Below are 27420 nucleotides of genomic sequence, written 5' to 3'. Positions count from 1 at the left end.
ACATGACACCACATAACACTACACAATACTACACAACACAAAATGACACAAAATGACACAACTTGACACTATGCAACACAACATGACACAACACAATACTACATGACACTACATATTGCAACAAAAGACAACACAACATGAGATGACACAACATATCATCACATGACACTACACAACACAACAAAAGACAACACAAGATGAGATGACACAACATGACACCACATAACACTACACAACACAACAAAAGACAACACAAGATGAGATGACACAAGACAACATGACACTACACAACACAACAAAAGACAACACAACATGAGATGACACAACATGACACCACATAACACTACACAACACAACAAAAGACAACACAAGATGAGATGACACAACACAACATGACACCACACAACAAAAGACAACACAAGATGAGATGACACAACATGACACCACATAACACTACACAACACAACAAAAGACAACACAAGATGAGATGACACAAGACAACATGACACCACATAACACTACACAACACAACAAAAGACAACACAAGATGAGATGACACAACATATCACCACATAACACTACACAACACAACAACAGACAACACAAGATGAGATGACACAACATGACACCACATAACACTAGACAACACAACAAAAGACAACACAATACTACATGACACTACATATTGCAACAAAAGACAACACAACAAAAGACAACACAACATGAGATGACACAACATATCATCACATAACACTACACAACACAACAAAAGACAACACAACATGAGATGACACAACATGACACCACATAACACTACACCACACAACAACAGACAACACAAGATGAGATGACACAACACAACGTGACACCACATAACACTACACATTGCAATAAAAGACAACACAAGATGAGAGGACACAAGACAACAACACACATTGATTGGTGATACAAGAAGGGGTGTGAACAAGTGATCATGTGACCTGCAGGCAAGCGACAGGCGCCAGTCTGCAAACAATAGCTTGTCTGCACCTCCTAACCCTTCACACACACGCACACACACACACACACACACACACACACACACACACACACACACACACACGCACACACACACATTTGGCGGTTCATTCATGTGCACACATTTGACAAATGAGGGCCAACGGGTGGGCTGCCTCATCCCAGTTATTGACTACTATTACATTGGAGCCTTTATTATTACGATTATTAGGAATAGTCTCCATCCATCCATTTTCTACCGCTTATTCCCTTTGGGGTCGCTTATTCTTCCAAAGGTTCTGGTCATCAGAGCATGTTTTGGATGTATTTGATGTAATTTGTAGCTGCCAAGTGTGGATTGTCACGTGCAGTCTGCGTCAGAAGAGTAACCTGACCTATCAGCTGTTCTTGTGGGCGTGGCCAAGCAGGCACACCTGTCAAGTCTGTGAAGTATTGGATGATGTCATCAAAGACGAGGCAGGTTTTCAACACGAGACGTTTTATTGCAAATAGTGAGACGGATGAAATGGACAACCAGGATAAAGAGGAATATTTCATGTTTAAATATATCCATTCATAAAGAATGCTTTGATCAGGGTGAAGTAAAAATGTAAATATTTACAGTATGTGCAGTTTCCCCTCTCAGCGTATGGAATATGGAATATGAAATATGGCACACACACATCATGTCCCATCACAATATCTTTTCACTACAGGAGCTCCCTAAAGTCCATGGACAATGCACACCTCATAGTAGTACCACCACTACATACATGTACATATACATGTACACATACATATACATATACATATACATATACATGTACATATACATATACATGTACATGTACATATACATGTACATATACATATACATGTACATATACATGTACATATACATATACATGTACATATACATATACATATACACATACATGTACATATACATATACATGTACATATACATATACATGTACATATACATATCATCATTCTTCATATATTATTTAAGAGGATTTTTGGATTCAGGAAGGACTCATTCTTCTGAACATGAATATAAACATGAATATGAATATAAACATGAACATAAACATGAATATAAACATGAACATGAACAAGAACATGAGTATAAACATGAACAAGAACATGAATATAAACATGAACATAAACATGAATATAAACATGAACATGAATATAAACATGAACATGAACAAGAACATGAATATAAACATGAATATAAACACGAACATGAATATAAAAATGAACATGAATATAAACAAGTACATGAACATGAATATAAACATGAACAAGAACATGAATATAAACACGAACAAGAACATAAACATGAATATAAACACGAACATGAATATAAACATGAACATGAACTAGAACATGAATATAAACACAAACAAGAACATGAACATAAACACGAACATGAATATAAACATGAATATAAACATGAACATGAATATAAACAAGTACATGAACATGAATATAAACATGAACATGAATATAAACATGAATATGAACATGAACAAGAACATGAATATAAACATGAACAAGAACATGAATATAAACATGAATATAAACATGAACAAGAACATGAATATAAACATGAACAAGAGCATGAATATAAACATGAAAGAGAACATGAATGTAAACATGAACAAGAACATGAATACAAACATGAATATAAACATGAACATGTATATAAACATGAATATAAACATGAACATGAACATGTATATAAACATGAATATAAACATGAACATGAACATAAAAATGAATATAAACATGAACATGAATATAAACATGAACATGAACAAGAACATGAATATAAACATGAACATGAATATAAACATGGACATGAATATAAACAAGTACATGAATATAAACATGAACATGAATATAAACATGAACATGAATATAAACAAGTACATGAATATAAACATGACTATGAATATAAACATGAATATAAACATGAATATGAACATAAACATGACTATGAAGAGGAAGAGGTGTGTTTGTGACATGTTGAGACTTTAGGGACTTCCTGTCCAGGGCTGAGAAGGTGAGTGTCATATGAAAGCAATATTTACATACTCGTTGAAATAAATTAAAACCAATTGCATTTCCTCCGATCTTAGACTTATTTACACTTTTTCCTTTTCCTTAAATCACATAAATAAATCAGAAAGACATTTTTCTCTTCAACATAAGACTGACATGTTTTGTTGTTGTTTTCACAAGCTAGGCCACTGGACTAAATAAACACTTTTATTGTGAAAGCGTTGAAGTCCCATCCTGTCAGCTGATGAAATATTGTCAACTTCTTTGGATGCTGCAACTTTGTCTTCACTTCCTACAAAAGTCCTCCTCCAACTTCTCCGAGCCCAAAAGTCATCAGAACCTGAACTCTAGGCCTCACTTTGGTTTGACGGACTTGGACTAACTAACCCAACCAACTTTCAACTAATCCAAGCCTAAAACTAAACTAACTGTAAGACTAGACAAACCCTGAAACTAAAGTAGCCCTAAAACTAAACTCACTCTCAAACTCAACAAACCATAAAACTAAACCAAACCAAAGACTAACAAAACCTAAAACTAAACCCGAACGCTAACCAAATGGTGAAGCTAAGCAGCTAAAACGGAGTCTTACGTGATTGGACTATTTTGGTCTTTTCAGATTAAAAGCATTCACATCCAAATCTTATTCCTCCTGATTCCAAATGGATTCAGAATCTGGAACAAAGGATTTCAAAAATCATGTAAAAATTAAAACATGTTTGAAGTTTCTTCTTTTCTACAACAATCTATTTTTAAAAAGAGGATTTATGTCAGAAGGACATTTTCTAACCTTTTTGGAAACGTTGATGAGAATTATTCGATCCAATTATACTTTGCCAGAGTGGCTTTCAATCAGAATCAGAATCAGAATCAGAATCAGAATCAGAATCAGAATCAGATGGAATCTTTACAATCACACTTTTACTCTTTCGTCCCATTTCTTCATTGTGGGCCTGAAGTACCTGAGTTGTTGTTGTTGTTGATAATGATGTTGTCCTTGTTGATGATGATGTTGTTGATAGTGATGATGTTTTTGATGTTGTTGATGATCTTGTTGTTGATGATGATGTTGATAATGTTGTTGATGTTGTTTTTAAAGATGTAGTTTTTTGTGTTGATGTTTTTTGTATTTGATGAATGATGTTGTCAATGTCGTTGTTGATGATTATGTTGATAATGTAGATGTTGTTGGTGATGATGATGTTGTCGTTGATAATGTTGTCGATGATGTTGTTGTTGATTATGTTGTTGTTTATGATGTTGATAATGTTGATGTTCATGATGTTGTTGTTGACGGTGTTGTTGAAGATGTTATTTTTTCTGTTGATGTTGTTTTTGTATTTGATCAATTATGTTGTTGTTGTTGATCAAGATGTTGTTAATGTTGTTTGTTGATGATGTTGTTGTTGATAGTATTGATGATGATGTTGATGATGTTGTTGTCGGAATTGTTGAATATGTTTTTTGTGTTTATGTATTTGATCAATTATGTTGTTGTTGATGACGATGTTAATTTTGTTGATGAAAATGTTGATGTTGATGATGTTGTTGATGATTATGTTGTTGTTGATGTTGATGATGTTGTTGTTGATAGTATTGATGATGATGTTGATGATGTTGTCTGAATTGTTGAATATGTTTTTTGTGTTTATGTATTTGATCAATTATGTTGTTGTTGATGATGATGTTAATTTTGTTGATGAAAATGTTGATGTTGATGATGTTGTTGATGATTATGTTGTTGTTGATGTTGATGATGTTGTTGATGATTATGTTGTTGTTGATAATGTTGTTAATGATATAGTTGTTGATGTTATTGTTGATGATGATAATGGTGTTGTTGATGATGATGATGTTGTTAATATTGATAATGTTGTTGTTCTTGAGGATGTTGTTGATGATGTTGTTAATGATATAGTTGTTGATGTCATTGTTGATGATTATGTTGTTGTTGATGATTATGTTGTTATTGTTGATAATGTTGTAGATGATGATAATGTTGATGATGTTGTTATTGATGATGATGATGATGATGTTGTTATTGATTATGTTGTTGTTGATGATGTTGTTGTTGAGGCGGTGAAAGAGTCGTTGCCGCTGGAGGATGCAAGTGGCGTGTTTCTTCTTCTTCTTCTTCATTGTAAAATGGCGTCCCAGTCAGTGATCATCAGCTGGTAGCGGGTGAGGTCATGATGATGAGGTGATGGCGAGGGTGAGGTGATGATGATGAGGTGGAGGGTGAGGGTGAGGTGGTGATGAGGTGATGGGGAGTGTGAGGCGTGGACTAGGGGGAGTGTGCAGGTGAGGAAGTTTCTGTGTGAGCGTCCAGGCCGCTGAGCAGTCTCTGAATGTTGTGCAGCTGGTTGCCAGACTCTCTGCCGGGACTTGGCGGCGAGGCGTCATGGCGGCGCCGCGTGGGGCTGCTCTCTGGGCTGCCCGCCTTGGAGGCTTCCGAGGCGGGCAGAGACACGGGCACAGGAAGTTGGTAAGGACTGAAGCGAAGACGAGGACGGGAGGAGGCCAAGAAGGGGTTCCTGCCCAGCGCGCCCGAAGAGTTGCTGCTCGCCGCCGCCGCTGCTGCCGCCGCCGCCGCCATGTAGGAGTAGGAGTAGGGGAAGATGCCACCTAGTGGAGGCATGGGGATGCCCTGCAACACAACAATGTACAAACTTCTCACGTCTACTATTCAACTTATTCATTTGCTCATCATGCACTTATTTACACTTTCTGCAACTCTTGCTGGAGCCTACCCCAGCTGACCTGGAGCAGGTGCCCCGTCCCCAGCCAATCACAGGACACCTACACACTATCAGTCATCAATAACTAGGATTATTTACACACACACACACACACACACACACACACACACACACATAATTAAATAAAATGATTAATTAATTAAATAAAATAGCATTAGGATAGGCTCCAGCACCCCCCGCAACCCAAAGAGGGACAAGAGGTAGGAAATGGATGGATATAAAAGCCAAATGATAATAATAACAAATACTACAAGAGAGAATGTGACCTGCATGATAAACATTGGACACAAACTAATTATTCAAATCAAATAAAATGATAATACCAACAATAATGAATAACTACAAATAATAAAACATTTTTAAAATGTTTTTAAAAATCGCTAAAATTATGTAACATTTAATCATATAAATACAAAACAAATAATTGAAAAGTATTAGGTATTTAATGAATATATATATATGTATATATATATATATATATATATATATATATATATATATATATATTCTTTCAAGCGATAGAAAATGACTGGATGGATATATATATATATATATATATTCTTTCATTCCATCCATCCATTTTCTACCACTTATTCCCTTTTTTGGGGGTCACGGGGGGGTCACTGGCGCTCATCTCAGCTACAATTGTATTCTTTCATTGAATATCTAAAACTTTTCAATTATCTATATTGAAATTAATTTGATTAAAATATATCTATATGCATATATATGTATATATATATACACACATTTATATATATATATATTTGTACATATAGGAATATACATATATATGTTTATATGTACATATATTTGCATATATATTATTTCCTAAAATATCTAATACTTTTCAATTATCTGTATTAAAATGTATTTGATTAAATGATTTCCTATACATACATTATATACATATATGTATATAATGTATGTATATGTATGTATATAGTGTGAATGTTGTCTAGTCTGTGTGTTGGCCCTGCGATGAGGGGGTGACTTGTCCAGGGTGTATGCCGCCTACCACCCGATTGTAGCTGAGATAGGCACCAGCGCCCCCCGTGACCCCAAAAGGGAATAAGCGGTAGGAAATGGATGGATGGATGGATGGATGTATATATATACGTATATATGTATATATGTATGTGTGTATATGTTTGACATATTCCAACATTTTCCAAAGAGTAGCATTAATAGCTGACGTTAAGAAGGCTACATGCTACATGCTAAAGTAGCACCACCCGCCCCCATGTGGTGTTAAAAGGCTACATGCTACATGCTAAAGTAGCACCACCCGCCCCCATGTGGTGTTGAAAGGCTACATGCTACATGCTAAAGTAGCACCACCCGCCCCCATGTGGTGTTGAAAGGCTACATGCTACATGCTAAAGTAGCACCACCCGCCCCCATGTGGTGTTAAAAGGCTACATGCTACATGCTAAAGTAGCACCACCCGCCCCCATGTGGTGTTAAAAGGCTACATGCTACATGCTAAAGTAGCACCACCCTCCCCCATGTGGTGTTAAAAGGCTACATGCTACATGCTAAAGTAGCACCACCCGCCCCCATGTGGTGTTAAAAGGCTACATGCTACATGCTAAAGTAGCACCACCCTCCCCCATGTGGTGTTAAAAGGCTACATGCTACATGCTAAAGTAGCACCACCTGCCCCCATGTGGTGTTAAAAGGCTACATGCTACATGCTAATGTAGCACCACCCTCCCCCATGTGGTGTTGTGGATATGCAAATGAGGCACACGCCCGTCTCACCTGAGAGGCCAGCATGTGCTGAGACAGGTGGAAGGGGAAGGTGGTGGTGGGCGTGGCCCCGCCCTCCGCCACCTGGCTGCTCGCCACGGAGGCCAGCAGGTGCTGCATGTTGATGGCGGACAAGGCGGCGGGGTTGATGGCGAAGTGTCCCGGGTGGAAGAAGGAGGCGTTGAGAGGGCTGAAGAAGTGCTGAGGGTGGAGACCTGACAGCGCCAGACTCTGCAGGTGACTCAAGTGGGAGGGGCTTTCTGTCTGCACCATCACAGGTGACATGCTGTCCTTCCCGCCTTTCTCCTTCTCCACACTCCGCCACTTCTCCTCCTTCTTGCTCAAAGACGTCGGCGCCTCCCCGCGTCTCGACGACGTCAGCGCGCCTTCTGCGCTCAAAGAGGTGGAGGTGGTGGTGTTGCAGGTGGAGGTGTTGCAGGTGGAGGTGTTGCAGGTGGTGGTGGTGCAACCCTCTTCTTGCTGCTCCTCCATCTCCTGCTCGCTGTCGCTGCACACCTTCTCTTCTGCAAGCAAACACCACCTCTGAGACAACTACACACTACTCACACTACTACACACTACTACACACTACTCACACAACTACACACTACTCACACGACTACACACTACTCACACTACTACACACTACTACACACTACTACACACTACTCACACTACTACACACTACTCACACTACTACACACTACTACACACTACTACACACTACTCACACAACTACACACTACTCACACGACTACACACTACTCACACTACTACACACTACTACACACTACTACACACTACTCACACTACTACACACTACTCACACTACTACACACTACTACACACTACTCACACTACTCACACTACTACACACTACTCACACGACTACACACTACTCACACTACTACACACTACTCACACTACTACACACTACTACACACTACTACACACTACTCACACAACTACACACTACTCACACGACTACACACTACTCACACTACTACACACTACTACACACTACTACACACTACTCACACTACTACACACTACTCACACTACTACACACTACTACACACTACTCACACTACTCACACTACTACACACTACTCACACGACTACACACTACTCACACTACTACACACTACTCACACTACTACACACTACTCACACGACTACACACTACTCACACTACTACACACTACTCACACTACTCACACTACTACACACTACTCACACTACTACACACTACTCACACTACTACACACTACTCACACTACTACACACTACTCACACTACTACACACTACTCACACGACTACACACTACTCACACTACTACACACTACTCACACTACTACACACTACTCACACTACTCACACTACTACACACTACTCACACGACTACACACTACTCACACTACTACACACTACTCGCACAACTACACACTACTAACACAAGTACACACTACTACACACTACTCCACACTACTCACACAAGTACACACTACTACACACTACTACACACTACTCACACAACTACACACTACTCACACTACTACACACTACTCACACTACTACACACTACTCACACAAGTACACACTACTCACACTACTACACACTACTCACACTACTACACACTACTCACACAACTACACACTACTCACACAACTACACACTACTCACACAACTACACACTACTCACACTACTACACACTACTCACACTACTACACACTACTCACACAACTACACACTACTCACACAACTACACACTACTCACACTACTACACACTACTCGCACAACTACACACTACTAACACAAGTACACACTACTCACACTACTACACACTACTCCACACTACTCACACAAGTACACACTACTACACACTACTACACACTACTCACACAACTACACACTACTCACACTACTACACACTACTCACACTACTACACACTACTCACACAAGTACACACTACTCACACTACTACACACTACTCACACTACTACACACTACTCACACAACTACACACTACTCACACAACTACACACTACTCACACTACTACACACTACTCACACTACTACACACTACTCACACAACTACACACTACTCACACAACTACACACTACTCACACTACTACACACTACTCGCACAACTACACACTACTAACACAAGTACACACTACTCGCACAAATACACACTACTCGCACAAGTACACACTACTCGCACAAGTACACACTACTCACACAAGTATACATCAATAAGAATGTACTTTAAAAGTACATACAATAATAAAAACATACATGTATAAGTACATACATTAAAAAGTATGTACAATAATAAGTAAATTTATACTTAGAAGTAAATATATTAATATGTACATTTATAATTACATACATTAATAAGTACATACATGTATAAGTACGTACAATAATAAGTACAAACATTCATAAGTACATACATTTAAAAGTACGTAACTTTAAAATTATGTACTATAATAAGTGCTTACATTTATAAGTGCATACATCAATAAGAATATAGCTTTATGAGTACATACAATAATAAGTACATACATTACAAAGTATGTACATTTATAAGTATGTACAATGATAAGTACATACAATAAATATTAAGTACATACATTGATAAGTACGTATATTTGACCTCAAAGTAAAACTCACTAGTACTTAGTTCAAACTTCAAAGTACTTTTTCTTGCACTACTTAAAATATTGTAAAGAAGTAAGTTATGTTTTATGATAGTTGTAAATATCATATTGCATCATATTCTGGGATCCCAGATCATCTTTCACCATGACAAGTCTTATGAAAGTGTCAATTTGGCAATAATCAATTATGATGTGATGTGAAATATGATGTAATATATGATGTACAATGTGATGTGAAATATGAAGTAATATATGATATACAATGTGATGTGAAATATGATGTAATATATGATATACAATGTGATGTGAAATATGATGTAATATATGATATACAATGTGATGTGAAATATGATGTAATATATGATATACAATGTGATGTGAAATATGATGTAATATATGATATACAATGTGATGTGAAATATGATGTAATATATGATATACAATGTGATGTGAAATATGATGTACAATGTGATGTGAAATATGATGTAATATATGATGTACAATGTGATGTGAAATATGATGTAATATATGATATACAATGTGATGTGAAATATGATGTACAATGTGATGTGAAATATGATGTAATATATGATGTACAATGTGATGTGAAATATGATGTAATATATGATATACAATGTGATGTGAAATATGATGTAATATATGATGTACAATGTGATGTGAAATATGATGTAATATATGATATACAATGTGATGTGAAATATGATGTGATATATGATATACAATGTGATGTGAAATATGATGTACAATGTGATGTGAAATATGATGTAATATATGATGTACAATGTGATGTGAAATATGATGTAATATATGATATACAATGTGATGTGAAATATGATGTAATATATGATGTACAATGTGATGTGAAATATGATGTAATATATGATGTACAATGTGATGTGAAATATGATGTAATATATGATATACAATGTGATGTGAAATATGATGTGATATTTCTTGTCCAGGGTGTACCCCGCCTACTGCCCGATTGCAGCTGACCCTAACCCTAACCCTAACCCTCTAAACCTAACCCCACCATTAACCTTCAAACCCTAACCTCTAACCCCAACTCAAACCCAAACCCCAGTCTTAACCCTCTAATCCTAACCTTCTAACCCCAACCCAACCTTAGCCCTCCAACCCCAACCCCAACCCTAACCCCAACCCCAACCCCAACCCTAACCCCAACCCTAACCCCAACCCCAACCCAACCTTAGCCCTCTAACGCTAACCCTAACCCTAACCATCTAACTCTAACCCCAACCCTAACCATACCCTTAACTCTAAACCCAACCCCAACCATAACCCTATAACCCCAACCCCAACCCCAACCCTAACCCCAACCCCAACCCCAACCCAACCTTAGCCCTCTAACTCTAACCCCAACCCCAACCATAACCCTATAACCCCCAACCCTAACCATACCCCTAACTCTAAACCCAACCCCAACCATAACCCTATAACCCCAACCCTAACCCTCTAACGCTAACCCCGACCCTAACCATCTAACCATATAACCCCAACCCCAACCATAACCATAACCCTAACCCTAACTCTAAACCCAACCCCAACCCTAACCCTCTAACTCTAACCCCAACCCTAACCATCTAACCCTATAACCCCAACTCAAACCCAAACCCCAGTCTTAACCCTCTAATCCTAACCCTTTAACCCAACCCCAACCCTAACCATCTAACCCCAACCCCAACCCCAACCCCAACCATAACCCTAACTCTAAACCCAACCCCAACCCTCTAACCCTAAGCCCCCAGCACTCCCTGCCAGCCCAAAAGGGACAAGCGGTATAAAATGTCTGGATGTATTAGTTACCATGATGGCTGGAGTTGAAGTTGTGAGGACTGTTGGATGTTCCCAGAGGAGAGTTGATGGTGTTGGAAGGCTCGCTGGACGCCTCAGAATCTGCAGCCTCAACCTCCTCCACACCCCTGCACTCCTCAGACATCCTCAGTGATGGCAGAGACAGTTGTTTCCTGTGCACATTGTACATCATCATCATCATATACTACATCATCATCATCATATACTACATCATCATCACACTATACTACATCATCATCACACTGTACTACATAACATCCTCGGTGATGGCAGTGACAGTTGCTTCCTGTGCACATTGTACATCATCATCATCATATACTACATCATCACACTATACTACATCATCATCACACTATACTACATCATCATCACACTATACTACATCATCATCACACTGTACTACATCATCATCACACTATACTACATAACATCCTCAGTGATGGCAGAGACAGTTGCTTCCTGTGCACATTGTACATCATCATCAAATACCACATCATCACACTATACTACATCATCATCACACTATACTACATCATCATCACACTATACTACATAACATCCTCAGTGATGGCAGCGACAGTTGCTTCCTGCGCATATTGTACATCTACATTTTATACTACATCGTCATCATACTATACTACATCATCATCACACTATACTACATCATCATCACACTATACTACATCATCATCACACTATACTACATCATCATCACACTATACTACATCATCATCACACTATACTATATCATCATCATATACTACATCATCATCACACTATACTACATCATCATCACACTATACTACATCATCATCACACTATACTACATCATCATCACACTATACTACATCATCATCACACTATACTACATAACATCCTCAGTGATGGCAGCGACAGTTGCTTCCTGCGCATATTGTACATCTACATTTTATACTACATCGTCATCATACTATACTACATCATCATCACACTATACTACATCATCATCACACTATACTACATCATCATCACACTATACTACATCATCATCACACTATACTACATAACATCCTCAGTGATGGCAGCGACAGTTGCTTCCTGCGCACATTGTACATCTACATTTTATACTACATCATCATCATATACTACATCATCATCACACTATACTACATCATCATCACACTATACTACATCATCATCACACTATACTATATCATCATCATATACTACATCATCATCACACTATACTACATAACATCCTCAGTGATGGCAGTGACAGTTGCTTCCTGCGCACATTGTACATCTACATTTTATACTACATAATCATCATATACTACATCATCATCACACTATACTACATCATCATCACACTATACTACATCATCATCACACTATACTACATAACATCCTCAGTGATGGCAGAGACAGTTGCTTCCTGCGCACATTGTACATCTACATTTTATACTACATCATCATCATCATCATATACTACATCATCCTCATACTATACTACATCATCATCATACTATAATACATCAACCTCATACTATACTACATCATCATTACACTATACTACATCATCATCATACTATAATACATCATCATCACACTATATTACATCACATCCTCAATGATGGCACCGAAAGTTGCTTCCTGCATACATTGTACTTCATTTTTATACTACATTATCATCATCATACTATACTAATTTATCATCATCATACTGTACTACATCATCATCATCATACTTTACTACATCATCATACTATACTACTTCATCATACAATATTACATCATCATCATATTTTACTACATCATCATCACCATACTATACTACATCACATCCTCAGTGATGGCAGCAACAGTTGTTTCCTGCATACATTGTACTTCATACTATACTACATCATCATCATACTATACTACATCATCATCATACTATACTACATCACTATCATACTATACTACATCATCCTCATACTATACTACATCATCATCATACTATACTACATCATTATCATACTATACTACATCATCCTCATACTATACTACATAATCATCTTCATATTATACTACATCATCATCTTCATACTATATTACATCATCTTCATACTATACTACATAATCATCTTCATATTATACTACATCATCATCTTCATACTATATTACATCATCTTCATACTATACTACATCATCATCATCATACTGTACTACATCATCATGATATGAAACTACATCAGTATTGTACTGTACTACATCTTTATTGTAGTATATATATATATATATGTACTACATCACATGTTTGAGGATGGCAGTGAGCGTTGTTTCCTGCACACATCATTGGACTCCAACACATTATACTGTATTACATATCATACTATATTATATATTGTTTCCTGCACACATCATTGGACTCCAACACATTATACTGTATTACATATCATACTATATTATATATTGTTTCCTGCACACATCATTGGACTCCAACACATTATACTGTATTACATATCATACTATATTATATATTGTTTCCTGCACACATCATTGGACTCCAACACATTATACTGTGTTACATATCATACTATATTATATATTGTTTCCTGCACACATCATTGGACTCCAACACATTATACTGTATTACATAACATACTGTCTTCTACTGTCTAGTATTTGATACAGGGTCCCACAATATGATATTATTACATCATTACAAATGTAATGATGATATTGAAGTTATGATGTATCATTTGACCACATTTAATGATATCATGCCCTAAATGAGACTAGTCATGTAATCCCTGACATCCAAACCTACTTTTATGCTCACTATATTTTTCCCAAACGTAATAAAAGGCAATAATTGTAATATTTCATATTTTGTGGGTATTGTCAATCAGTGTCGTATTACTAAATTGTTTCATTGTTCACAAATATTTTTGTTTGCTTCAAATCTTCATCTGGTGTTTTCTTCTTTATTCTAATCACGGTCACCAAAAACAGGGGAAATGTATCCGCGGTGATATCGGCAGTAGTTGACCCAGTATTGAATCGATACCAACACGTGCAGTATCGCTCACACCTTCGCCAATGGCACAGCCCTGTGGTGCGTTCAAGCACCGCCGAATAACGTAGGACATGTCAGCAAGTCAATAATCGGGATGTGAATATCTTCCAATAACAACAATATTGATCAGAATCAATGATCACCTTTTCTCTCTTCATCAATCAGGATGTGAATATCTTCCAATAACAACAATATTGATCAGAATCAATGATCACCTTTTCTCTCTTCTTCCGTTGCCAGTGTCTCGGAAGCCTTTGGCGAAAGGATTGTTGTCGATTTTCAGCTGCGTGATCTGTCACAATATATCACAATTATTACTATTTCATGTGTATTACAGTACACAATATACGACACATCAAGTATTCATATTTAATATAACAACTCATATGTATTACAGTACACACATCAAGTGTTAATATTTGATAATACAACTAATATGTATTACAGTACACAATATATATCACATGAAGTATTAATATTTGATAATACAACTACTATGTATTACAGTACACAATATATAATCACATAAAGTATTAATATTTGATATATACATACGTGTGTATCACAGTACATAATATGTCACATGAAGTATTAATATTTAATATAACAACTAATATGTATTACAGTACACAATATATGTCAGACGAAGTATTAATATTTGATAATACAACTAATATGTATTACAGTCCATGCATTAAGCATTAATATTTGATATACCAACTAATATGTCTTACAGTACACAATATATATCACATGAAGTAATAATATTTGATAATACAACTACTATGTATTACAGTACACAATATGTAATCACATGAAGTATTAATATTTGATATATACAAATGTGTGTATCACAGTACATAATATGTCACATAAAGTATTAATATTTAATATAACAACTCATATGTATTACAGTACACACATTAACCATTAATATTTGATATAACAACTAATATGTCTTACAGTACACAATATACAGTATATCACATGGAGTATTAATTAATATTTGATATATACAAATACATACATGTACACACATATACATATGTGTTGATGTATGAAGTATAAGTATGAAGTATAAGTATGAAGTATAAGTATGAAGTATAAGTATATGAAGTATAAGTATAAGTACCTTGTCGTTCTGATAAGCAGTGACGGCCACAAACTCAGTTTCTGGGAAGACGTAAGTCCTGAAGGTGCTGTAAGGAAGTTTCAGGATGTCGTTGGCTCGCACGATGTGGAACCTGGGCTGGTATTTGTGCATGGAGTTCAAGATGGTCTGCAACACAATGTACATATTTATATTTATATTTATATTTAGATATCATGTGGAACCTGGGCTGGTATTTGTGCATGGAGTTCAAGATGGTCTGCAACACAATGTACATATTTATATTTATATTTATGTATTTACTTCAACATGTTTATAACCAGGCACACAAAATTCATAAACACATTTACACTATTATCAACATCAAGTTCATGATCAAAAATACATTCCAATATTTATTGTGTGAAGCGAGACAAGCTAAACATGACATTAGTAACATGTCATAAACACATTATGTCCCCATTATTATTAGCAGTCATATTTCTTAAATAACATTACATTAGTAACACGTCTCCATTCTTCTTCTTCTTATTATTAATATTATTCTTATTCTTCTTCTTATTATTATTAGCAGTCCTATTTCTTAAATGACATCACATTAGTAACATGTCTCCATTCTTCTTATTATTATTATTCTTATTCTTCTTCTTCTTCTTCATATTATTATTATTATTATTAGCAGTCATATTTCTTAAACAACATTACATTAGTAACATGTCTCCATTATTTTCTATTATTTTTATTAGCAGTCCTATTTCTTAAATAACATTACATTAGTAACACGTCTCCATTCTTCTTCTTCTTCTTCTTCTTATTATTATTATTCTTATTCTTCTTCTTATTATTAATGGCAGTCATATTTCTTAAAGAAAGTCTGCTAGTCTTCACCTCTCTTATTCACTTTCAAACATGTTAAGAATATCTTCTTTTTGCAACAAAAGTACAAGCAGTTTTTTTCAAGTAGGCAATAAACGATATTACACATCTATATCACCTTTTTATTAACAAAATATTATTATTATAATATTAGTATTACACATATAGAAGCAATATTGCCTTTTTATTGACAACATATTATTATTACAATACTAATATTACACATATGGAAGCAATATCGCCTTTTTATTGACAAAATATTATTATTATATATTAATATTACACATATGGAAGCGACATCACATTTTGATTAATATAATGGCAACGATTAAAAAGAAGTATGCTTCATATTGATGTATGACGTATAAAATGTGGTAGTACTCTTAAATGTAAGTTTAATATAAAAAGGTGGTGGTACTTACACATATATATTTAATTAAAAAGCTGAGGTACTAACAAATATATGTTTAATTTAAAAAGATGGTAGTACTTACCTATATATATTTCATTAAAAATGGTGGTAGTATTTACAATTATATGTGTAATATAAAAGTACTTACAAATACATGTTTAATTAAAAAAAGGTTGTAATTCTCAAAAATATATATTTGACATAGTACTCACAAATATATGTTGAATACAAAAGGTGGTAATACTCACACATATATATTTAATTTAGTACTTACAAATATACATTTAATATAAATAGTGGTAGTACTCACAAATATATATTTAATGTAATACTTACAAATACATGTTTAATTGAAAAAGGTGGTAATACTCACAAATATATATTTAATGTAATACTTACAAATACATGTTTAATTAAAAAAGGTGGTAATACTCACAAATATATATTTAATGTAATACTTACAAATATATGTTGAATAAAAAAAGGTGGTAATACTTACAAATATAAATTTAATGAAGAACTTACGACTATGTTTAATTTAAAAGGTGGTAATTCTTATAAATATATATTTAATGAAGTACTTACAACTATGTTTAGTTAAAAAAGGTGGTAATACTCATATTTAATATAAATAGTGGTAGTACTCACAAATATATATTTAATGTAATACTTACAAATATATGTTTAATTAAAAAAGGTGGTAATACTCACAAATATATATTTAATGTAATACTTACAAATATATGTTGAATAAAAAAAGGTGGTAATACAAATATATATTTAATGAAGTACTTACGACTATGTTTGATTTAAAAAGGTGGTAATACTCATATTTAATATAAATAGTGGTAGTACTCACAAATATATATTTATTGTAGTACTTACAAATATATGTTTAATTCGTAAAAAGGTGGTTTATCCTCACAAATATATATTTATTGTAGTACTTACAAATATATGTTTAATAAGTGTTAGTACTTACAAATATATATTTAATAGGTGTTATTACTTACAAATATATAGATGTAGTATAAACGTACTTACAAATATATATTAATAAGTGTTAGTACTTACAAATATATATTTATTAAGTGTTAGTACTTAAAAATATACAGATGTAATATAAAAGTACTTACAAATATATATTAATAAGTGTTAGTAGAGACAAACTTACAAATATATATTTAATAAGTGTTAGTACTTACAAATATACAGATGTAGTATAAAAGTACCTAAAAATATATATTTAATAGGTGTTAGTATTTTGAAATATACAGATGTAGTATAAAAGTACTTACAAATATATATTTACTAAGTGTTTGTACTTAAAAATATACAGATTTAATATAAAAGTACCTACAAATATATGTTTGATAAGTGTTAGTACTTACAAATATATATGTAATAGGTGTTAGTACTTGTAAATATACAGATGTAGTATAAAAGTACTTAGGAATCCGTGTTGGTGAGTTTGAGTTTATGGAAGTGTTAGTTAAATAGATATGGAAAAGGTGGTAGACTAGTACTTCTATGGAAGTAGATCAGAGTATATAGAAGTACTTACAAATGATGAGAGTATATCGAAGTAGTTATAAATGATGAGAGTATATGGAAGTAGTTATAAATGATGAGAGTATATAGAAGTAGTTATAAATGATGAGAGTATATAGAAGTAGTTATAAATGATGAGAGTATGTGGAAGTAGTTATAAATGATGAGAGTATATAGAAGTACTTACAAATCCGTGTTTATCTGAGATGTTGTTGGTGAGTTTGAGTTTGTGGAAGGCCACAGCCTTGGCCATCCACTGTTCGCCGGTGGCAGGACTGTCCGGGTGGATGTACATCCTCTTGGGCATCTCCGGGTCCGCCTTGCCGGCCACCATCCAGCGGGAGTTGTGGAACTTGTAGCGGCAATCATCCGCCGCCACGATGTCCATCAGCAGGATGTACTTGGCCTTCTTGTCCAGGCCGCTGATGCGCACTTTGAACGGAGGGAACATCCTCCTGCGCACACACACACACACACACACACACTTCACTACATATACATACATGTATGTACATATATACATCTATCTATCTATCTATATGTATCTATATCCATCTTGTCATCCCTCGTCTTTTACTTTACTTCTTGTCCCGCAGGCCGCTCATGCGCACTTTGAAGGGCGGGAACACACGGCTCTTTCTCAAATATACATACATACATACATACATACATACATACATACATACATACATACATACATACATACATACATACATACATACATACATACATACATACATACATATTGTCATCTATTGTCATCCATTATCTTTCACATATTAAATATATTAAATACTCATTCTGATCATATTGTCATCCATCGTCTTTAAAACTAAAAACAAAAAACAATATATATATATATATATATATATATATATACATTATATATTAACAATATATTTTCATATATTGTCATCCATATTTTTTTACATAAATACATCAAAAATAAATATATATATGACCTACATAAATATATGTATTAAATACATATTGTTATCCATCCATCCATCTATCTATCTATCTATCTATCTATCTATCTATCTATCTATCTATCTATCTATCTATCTATCTATCTATATATATATATATATATATATATATATATATATATATATATATATATATATGTGTGTGTGAGACCTGCATATTCCCATCTATTATCATCGACATAATATCATCGATTTTATTCTGTATCGTCTCATCTATTTTAACATCATCTAATAGGGACTTGTTAACTATTGATGTCGTCCATTATATATCATTATCGTTATTACGACTTATTATAAGGTTTAGTGTTTGTTACGCGCTCGATACTTTTGTTATAATTGAAGTTTGCTGTAAATGATGTGCTACTGTAAATGATACAATTATTTTACACGCTATTTTACAGTTTATTGTAAATGATATAAAACGGTTAATTATAAATGATATAAAAGTGTTTATTACAATTTATATAATACTGTTTTTAATAAATTATGTAATACTGTTTATTTTACAGTCTAAAATACAGTTTATTGTAAAATGATATAAAACGGTTTACTGTAAATTATACAATGCCGTTTTTATAAATGATGTCATACTGTTTATTTTACAATCTATAATTCAGTTTATTATATATGATATAAATCGGTTTATTATCAATTATATAATGCCGTTTTACAACATTACTAATAATATTGTTCAATACTGTTTATTTTATCCTCTATAATACAGTTTATTATAAAAGGTATGATGCGGTTTATTATCATTTATTTTCATACAATACGGTTTATTTTTCAGACTGTTTGTCAATAATCCTATTTTTGTGTTGAGTTACTTTTGTTGTTAAACTTCTTTTGTTATTTTTCGTTAGAAGCGTACTAAAACAAACCTTCATGAAATATAAAAGATGGATATAATAAAGCATATTAATAATGCTGTGTTGTAAAATAATAATTGTATCTGACGTGATGATAATCCACCACTTCTGCCGTCAACTTGCATCAAGGTGACGTGTGTTGATGTTCCAACTCACTGATGGCCTCAAACAATTGAGGAATAAAATATGGAGGATATTAAACGCTATTTAATAAAAAGATACCAATGTTGTATTAATGTTAATGTTAATTTACTGATTTGCTCATATCGCTTGACGCACAAAATAATAATGATATCGTAATATTATTAATACTGATACTAATGATAATAATAATCGTAATAATATTGATCATCCATCCATTTCCTACCGCTTGTCCCTTTTGGGGTCGCGGAGGGTGCTGGAGCCTATAGTAATGACAATAATAATATTATTAATAATAATAATTATACTAATGGTAATAATGATCGTAATAAATATAAGAAGAGTAATAATAATAAAGATAATAATAATAGTGTTGATAATAGTAATAATAGTGTTGATAATAGTAATAATAGTGTTGATAATAAGTGAAGTAGAGGGGCGACGTACCTTCCAGACTTGGTGATGACCATCTCGGTGCCCAGCTGATGAAACTGATCCCACAGATCTTTGGCCTCCAGCGTGACTTTGGGATCATCTTCTACTTGCTCCTCTTCGGCCTCCTGCAGACTCTTCACGCCGCGGAGGTGTGTCGCCCCTCCCGGACCTCCCGGACCTCCTGGCCCCCCCGCAGCCGCCAGGAGTCCGCCGCCGTCCGTCGGCCCCGCCAGGCCGTGATGGCCGTGATGATGTCCGTGAAGGTGGTGCTGGTGGTGCTGGTGGTGCTGGGGCGACATCTTGCCCAGCGGCGGCCCGGCGGGGAGCCCCAGAGCCGGGAAGAAGGAAGGCTGAGCGGCCGCCAAGAAGGCAGACATGTGGAAGTCAGGCCGGTGAGCCTGGAAGTGATGGAAGGACGCCATGGAGTCTCTCATCGGAGCTTCTTCCGACAAACTACACCTCCATCTCCTCCTCTTATTATTATTATTATTATTTGTTAGAATATTCTTCTTCCTAGTCCTCTTCTCCTCCTCCTCCTTCTTCTTCTTCCTATTAGTAGTAGTTTTCTTCTTCTTCTTCTTCTCCTCCGGACTAGACAAAGTCCATCTTCTGCTGCCGCCAAACTACATGCATAAGTACATGTATAAGTACATGTAAAGGTACATGTAAAGGTACATGTAAAGGTACATGTAAAGGTACATGCACAAGTGGAGTTGACATCCAAGCGGCGGCGACGCCACAAACCCAGCAAACCTTTTTGATTGCGGACTTTACGCGCGGCGCGCGGCCAATTGCCGGGCCGGGTGGGCGTGGCCAGGGGAGGCGGGCGCGCGCCGCGCGCGAGGTGTCGGGCGCGCAAAGAAAACATGTCAATAAAATGAAAGTTTTGAAGAGTGACAACAAAGAGCTCCTTCTGCGCATGTCTGCGCTTGAATCGCGACCGTCATATTGCGATGTGACGATATAGTCCCGGTGCTGCGTTCAGGGACACGTGCGAGTGTATGGAAATAGCAGATGGCTTTTTAGACCTCACTTTTTTACGCGCGCGTCCTCCAAAGTACTACACCGAGTACTAAACCGAGAACTGCCGAATACTGCCAAGTACTGCAAAGTACTGCCAAGTACTGCAGCGAGTACTGCAGCGAGTACTGCGTGTACTACTAGGAGGAGAAAGAAGTGCTTGTCATCAAGTATCTGCTAATCTGCTTAATAAGAGCCGGCCGGCGCCAGTCGGAACAATCATTGTCGCTTTTTATTTGGCTTGAGGAGCTCAGGCGTGTGCGTGCGCGAGCGCGCCACCGTCTGAGCGTGCGTGCGCGTGCGCGTGCGCCCCACCAACATCTCACGGTTCACGATTTGCTTTCCTTTCCTGGAAGATGTACATGTATATTGGAAAAGTACTGCTGGAGTACACTTCATGTGTATTTATACACACACACAACAACAGCAGCAAAAACAAGAGTCACACAAAGTAAGCAATCAACACAACTCTAATGTTTGCTGCACACACACACACACACACACACACACACACACACACACACACACACACACACACACACACACACACACACACACACACACACACACGGTGTATTTCTAAGTTGAAGCAGGTTGAAATAGAAGTATATATAATATACAACAGTTAATACAATAAAATAATGTGAATATATATTTTTTATTTGCAAATATTTAGCAATTAAACATATTTGTGTCTGCTTATGATTCATCAAAATATATTTATTTGATTCATGATTTTTTTTAATATCTCCTAATTGATTATGAATGAACTGTATAAAGTATTGTAGTATTATGAAGTACATGTGTGTTCAAGAGAATATCTGTTCGAATACCACATGTATTATTATGTGTCATTAAGTATTATTATTAATGATTCATTATTTATTCTGAATTAGTTTTTTAAATAATTAAATATAATTGTATTGCATGTACTGTAATATAGTAGTACTTAGGTCAGCTATATTTAAAATATTAAAATATAATTGTGCTGCATGTACTGTAATATAGTAGTACTTATGTTAACTTATTTTCAAGTATTTAATATAATTGTAGTGCATGTACTGTAATATAGTAGTATATAAGTAGTACTTAGGTCAAGGGGTAGTACCCATGCCAATTATGCCAATAAATAGGAAATATGTAGAGTGATATTTTTATTGATTTGTATATATATATAAATAAAAAAAACAGTTGATAGACTTTTGTGTTTTTTCCCTTCTATTGATCCCCCAACCCCCCCCCCCCCGATGTGTCTATTTTTAGCAGAGAGACTGAAGTCTTGGCGCCAGAGCGTTTAAGAGCTGTCAAACTTCTTCATATTTCCTTTTGTCACACTGGACCCCCTTCTGACTCACCACTCTCATGTACTCATGTACTCTGATGTACTCTAATGTACTCATGTACTCATGTACTCTAATGTACTCATGTACTCATGTACTCATGTACTCTAATGTACTCTAATGTACTCATGTACTCATGTACTCTAATGTACTCATGTACTCATGTACTCATGTACTCTGATGTACTCTAATGTACTCATGTACTCATGTACTCTAATGTACTCATGTACTCTAATGTACTCATGTACTCACTTCTACAACAATATACCTCCAACAAGCTTTTATAATACACAACATTGTAGTACCACATCATCACTTTACAGTAAACAAGCTGACAGTGCAAAATAAACCCTCAACCACACACACACACACACACACATATACATATACATATATATATATATATATATATATATATATATATATATAAATACATACATGCATATTGTATATATATATGGATACATACATACAAATATATGTATGTATGTATATACAGTATACATACATACATATATACACATAAATACATACATACATACAAACATATTCATGTATGTATGTATGTATGTATGTATATATATACATATATGTATATATATAAATACATACAAATATATGTATATGCATATATATATATACATATATATACACACACATACATACATACATACATACATATATACATACATATATATGCATATATAAATAAATATATATATACATATGTAGATACATATAATTATATACATACAGACATACTTATGTATATATGCATACATAATACATATATTTACACACACACACACACACACACACACACACACACACACACACACACACACACACACACACACACACACACACGTGTTCACATGTGGAATTATGTACTTAACAAAAAAGGTGAAATAACTGCAAACATGTTTCATATTCTAGTTTCTTCCAAATAGTCACTCTTTGCTCTGATGACTGTTTTGCACACTCTGGGCATTCTCTCCATGAGCTTCAAGAGGTAGTCACCTCTCTCTCTCTCTCTCTCTCTCTCTCTCTCTCACTCTTATTTGACATTTAAAGGGTGTGACTTTTAATTAGCCTTCACCTGAGGCACCAGACGGGGGCGCTCTAACGACTAGCAAGTCAGATGGAACATTCTAGAATGTCTTCTTCTCTCATCAGATTTGATGAAATGACAAAAAGCAAACAGTCTCAGAGTCAAGGTTCATAACTTCATTATTTATTGGTGACAAAACATCAAAAAGATCCTCAGAGATGAAATACTTTACAATGAAATAAATATTGAAATGAGAAAGTCTTCTTCATCCAGAGACTTAATAACTTGTTTAAAACTCATATTCACCAAAAACGAGTTAAAGGCAAGAAAAGAAGTCATCTCATTTGTAATATACAAGATTATTGTAGACCTTAATATGAGGTCAAATATCCATTTGAAATCATTTTTAATTTCATATTGCTTGCATTGAAAAGAACATTCTACATAAAAGCAACATCATTCAATATTTGTGTATTTGCTCATTTAAGTCATAAAATACATGATTCCGATCATATTTCATTCATGCTTTCAAATGAATGATTCATGAATTGTTTAATGTATGAATATTATATAGCCGAGTAATTGTTCACCGACATCATTAATATTCATTTCAATATTTCTTTCAAATGTCGTTTAGAAATATTGAAATTGTTGATTTTATAGAACTGGGAAAAAATACAGGTTTAAAAGAAAGGAACATACTGTAAATCATTGTAATATACTTTTACATACATTGTACTATTTATTATGGGCCTGCTGCAATGCAGGCAGCCTTTATTATTGTTTTTATTATTATTATCATTGTTATTATGGGCCTGCTGCAATGCAGCCTTTATTATTATTGTTTTTATTATTATTATCATTGTTATTATGGGCCTGCTGCAATGCAAGCAGCCTTTATTATTGTTTTTATTATTATTATAATTGTTATTATGGGCCTGCTGCAATGCAAGCAGCCTCTATTATTATTGTTTTTATTATTATTATCATTGTTATTATGGGCCTGATGCAATGCAAGCAGCCTTTATTATTGTTTTTATTATTATTATCATTGTTATTATGGGCCTGCTGCAATGCAAGCAGCCTTTATTATTATTTTTATTATTATAGTTATTATTATCGTTGTTATTATGGGCCTGCTGCAATGCAAGCAGCCTTTATTATTGTTTTTATTATTATTATAGTTATTATTATCATTGTTATTATGGGCCTGCTGCAATGCAAGCAGACGTAATATTATTATTATTGTTATTATTATTATAGTTATTATTATTATTGTTATTTTTAAGGGCCTGCTGCAATGCAAGCAACCATGTTATTATTGCCCATACTTCAACTTTTATTATTATAAATGATAAATGGGTTGTACTTGTATAGCGCTTTTTCTACCTTCAAGGTACTCAAAGCGCTTTGACACTACTTCCACATTTACCCATTCACACACACATTCACACACTGATGGAGGGAGCTGCCATGCAAGGCGCCAACCAGCACCCATCAGGAGCAAGGGTGAAGTGTCTTGCTCAGGACACAACGGACGTGACGAGGTTGGTTCTAGGTGGGATTTGAACCAGGGACCCTCGGGTTGCGCACGGCCACTCTTCCACTGCGCCACGCCGTCCCTATAGTTCCGCAGGTTTCTCTTAAACTTACTACAAGACAAACCGGCTTGTTTGCTTACTTGTTTACTTAGTAGTTTTACTTAATTGTTTTATAAACATGTTTACTTTCTTGTTTTACTTACTTGTTTACCTAGTTCTTTTATTGACATATTTACCTTCTTGTTTACTTGTTTTTTTTTTACTTACTGGTTTACTCACTTGTTTTATCTACTTGTTTAGTTGTTTTATTTATTCATTTAGTTGTTTTATTTACTTGTTTACTTTTTTTTTTTACTTAATTGTTTTATTTAATTGTTTACATTCTTGTTTTACTTACATATTTACATACTTGTTTTATATACCTATTTACCTTCTTGTTTACTTAGTTTTTTTTAACTTAACGGTTTACTAAGTTGTTTTATCTACTTGTTTTACTTTGTTGTTTTATTTACTTGTTTACCTATGTGTTTACTTACATTTTTACTTAAATGTATCGTTTACCTTCTTGTTTTCTTACCTGTTGACTTAGTTGTTTTATTTACTTGTTTACCTTCTTCTTTAATTTACTTGTTTACCTATCTGTTTACTTAGTTGTTTTAATTTACTTGTTGACTTAGTTGTTTTAATTTACCTGTTTACCTATCTGTTTACTTAATTGTTTTACATAGTTGTCTCGTTTACCTTCTTGTTTACTTACCTGTTGACTTAGTTGTTTTTTTTTACTTGTTTACCTATGTGTTTACTTACATTTTTACTTAAATGTATCGTTTACCTTCTTGTTTACTTACCTGTTGACTTAGTTGTTTTATTTACTTGTTTACCTTCTTGTTTAATTTACTTGTTTACCTATCTGTTTACTTAGTTGTTTTAATTTACTTGTT

General features: G+C 34.6%; 1 protein-coding gene and 1 pseudogene across 1 annotated transcript; both read right to left on the bottom strand.

Moving 5' to 3' along the window:
* Positions 1–27420, bottom strand: part of LOC133564833 (pleckstrin homology-like domain family B member 1) — a 689899-nt pseudogene that overhangs the window by 459167 nt on the left and 203312 nt on the right.
* Positions 1479–22338, bottom strand: LOC133564836 (T-box transcription factor TBX2-like). Its single transcript, XM_061919351.1, has 7 exons — positions 21540–22338; positions 19281–19548; positions 16276–16422; positions 15359–15435; positions 12095–12255; positions 7590–8101; positions 1479–5713 (listed from the first exon to the last, which is right to left on the bottom strand). The coding sequence occupies exons 1-7, from the start codon at positions 21959–21961 to the stop codon at positions 5351–5353; spliced, it is 1950 nt and encodes a 649-aa protein (XP_061775335.1). The 5' UTR covers positions 21962–22338; the 3' UTR covers positions 1479–5350.

This window comes from Nerophis ophidion, linkage group LG13 (genome assembly GCF_033978795.1).
Source record: "Nerophis ophidion isolate RoL-2023_Sa linkage group LG13, RoL_Noph_v1.0, whole genome shotgun sequence".
NCBI lineage: Eukaryota > Metazoa > Chordata > Actinopteri > Syngnathiformes > Syngnathidae > Nerophis > Nerophis ophidion.
Note: the sequence above shows the minus strand (reverse complement) of the source record. Positions and strands in the feature narration are given on the sequence as shown.

Bases quoted from the DNA above. Each gene is read 5' to 3' on its own strand.
- LOC133564836 (XM_061919351.1), bottom strand. From the start codon at position 21,961: ATGAGAGACTCCATGGCGTCCTTCCATCACTTCCAGGCTCACCGGCCT. The intron at 12,256-15,358 runs GTGATCATTGAT...CAATGTGCACAG, and splicing joins AACGGAAGAAGAGAGAAAAG to GAAACAACTGTCTCTGCCAT. The intron at 8,102-12,094 runs GTAACTAATACA...GTTTGCTTGCAG, and splicing joins CTTCAACTCCAGCCATCATG to AAGAGAAGGTGTGCAGCGAC.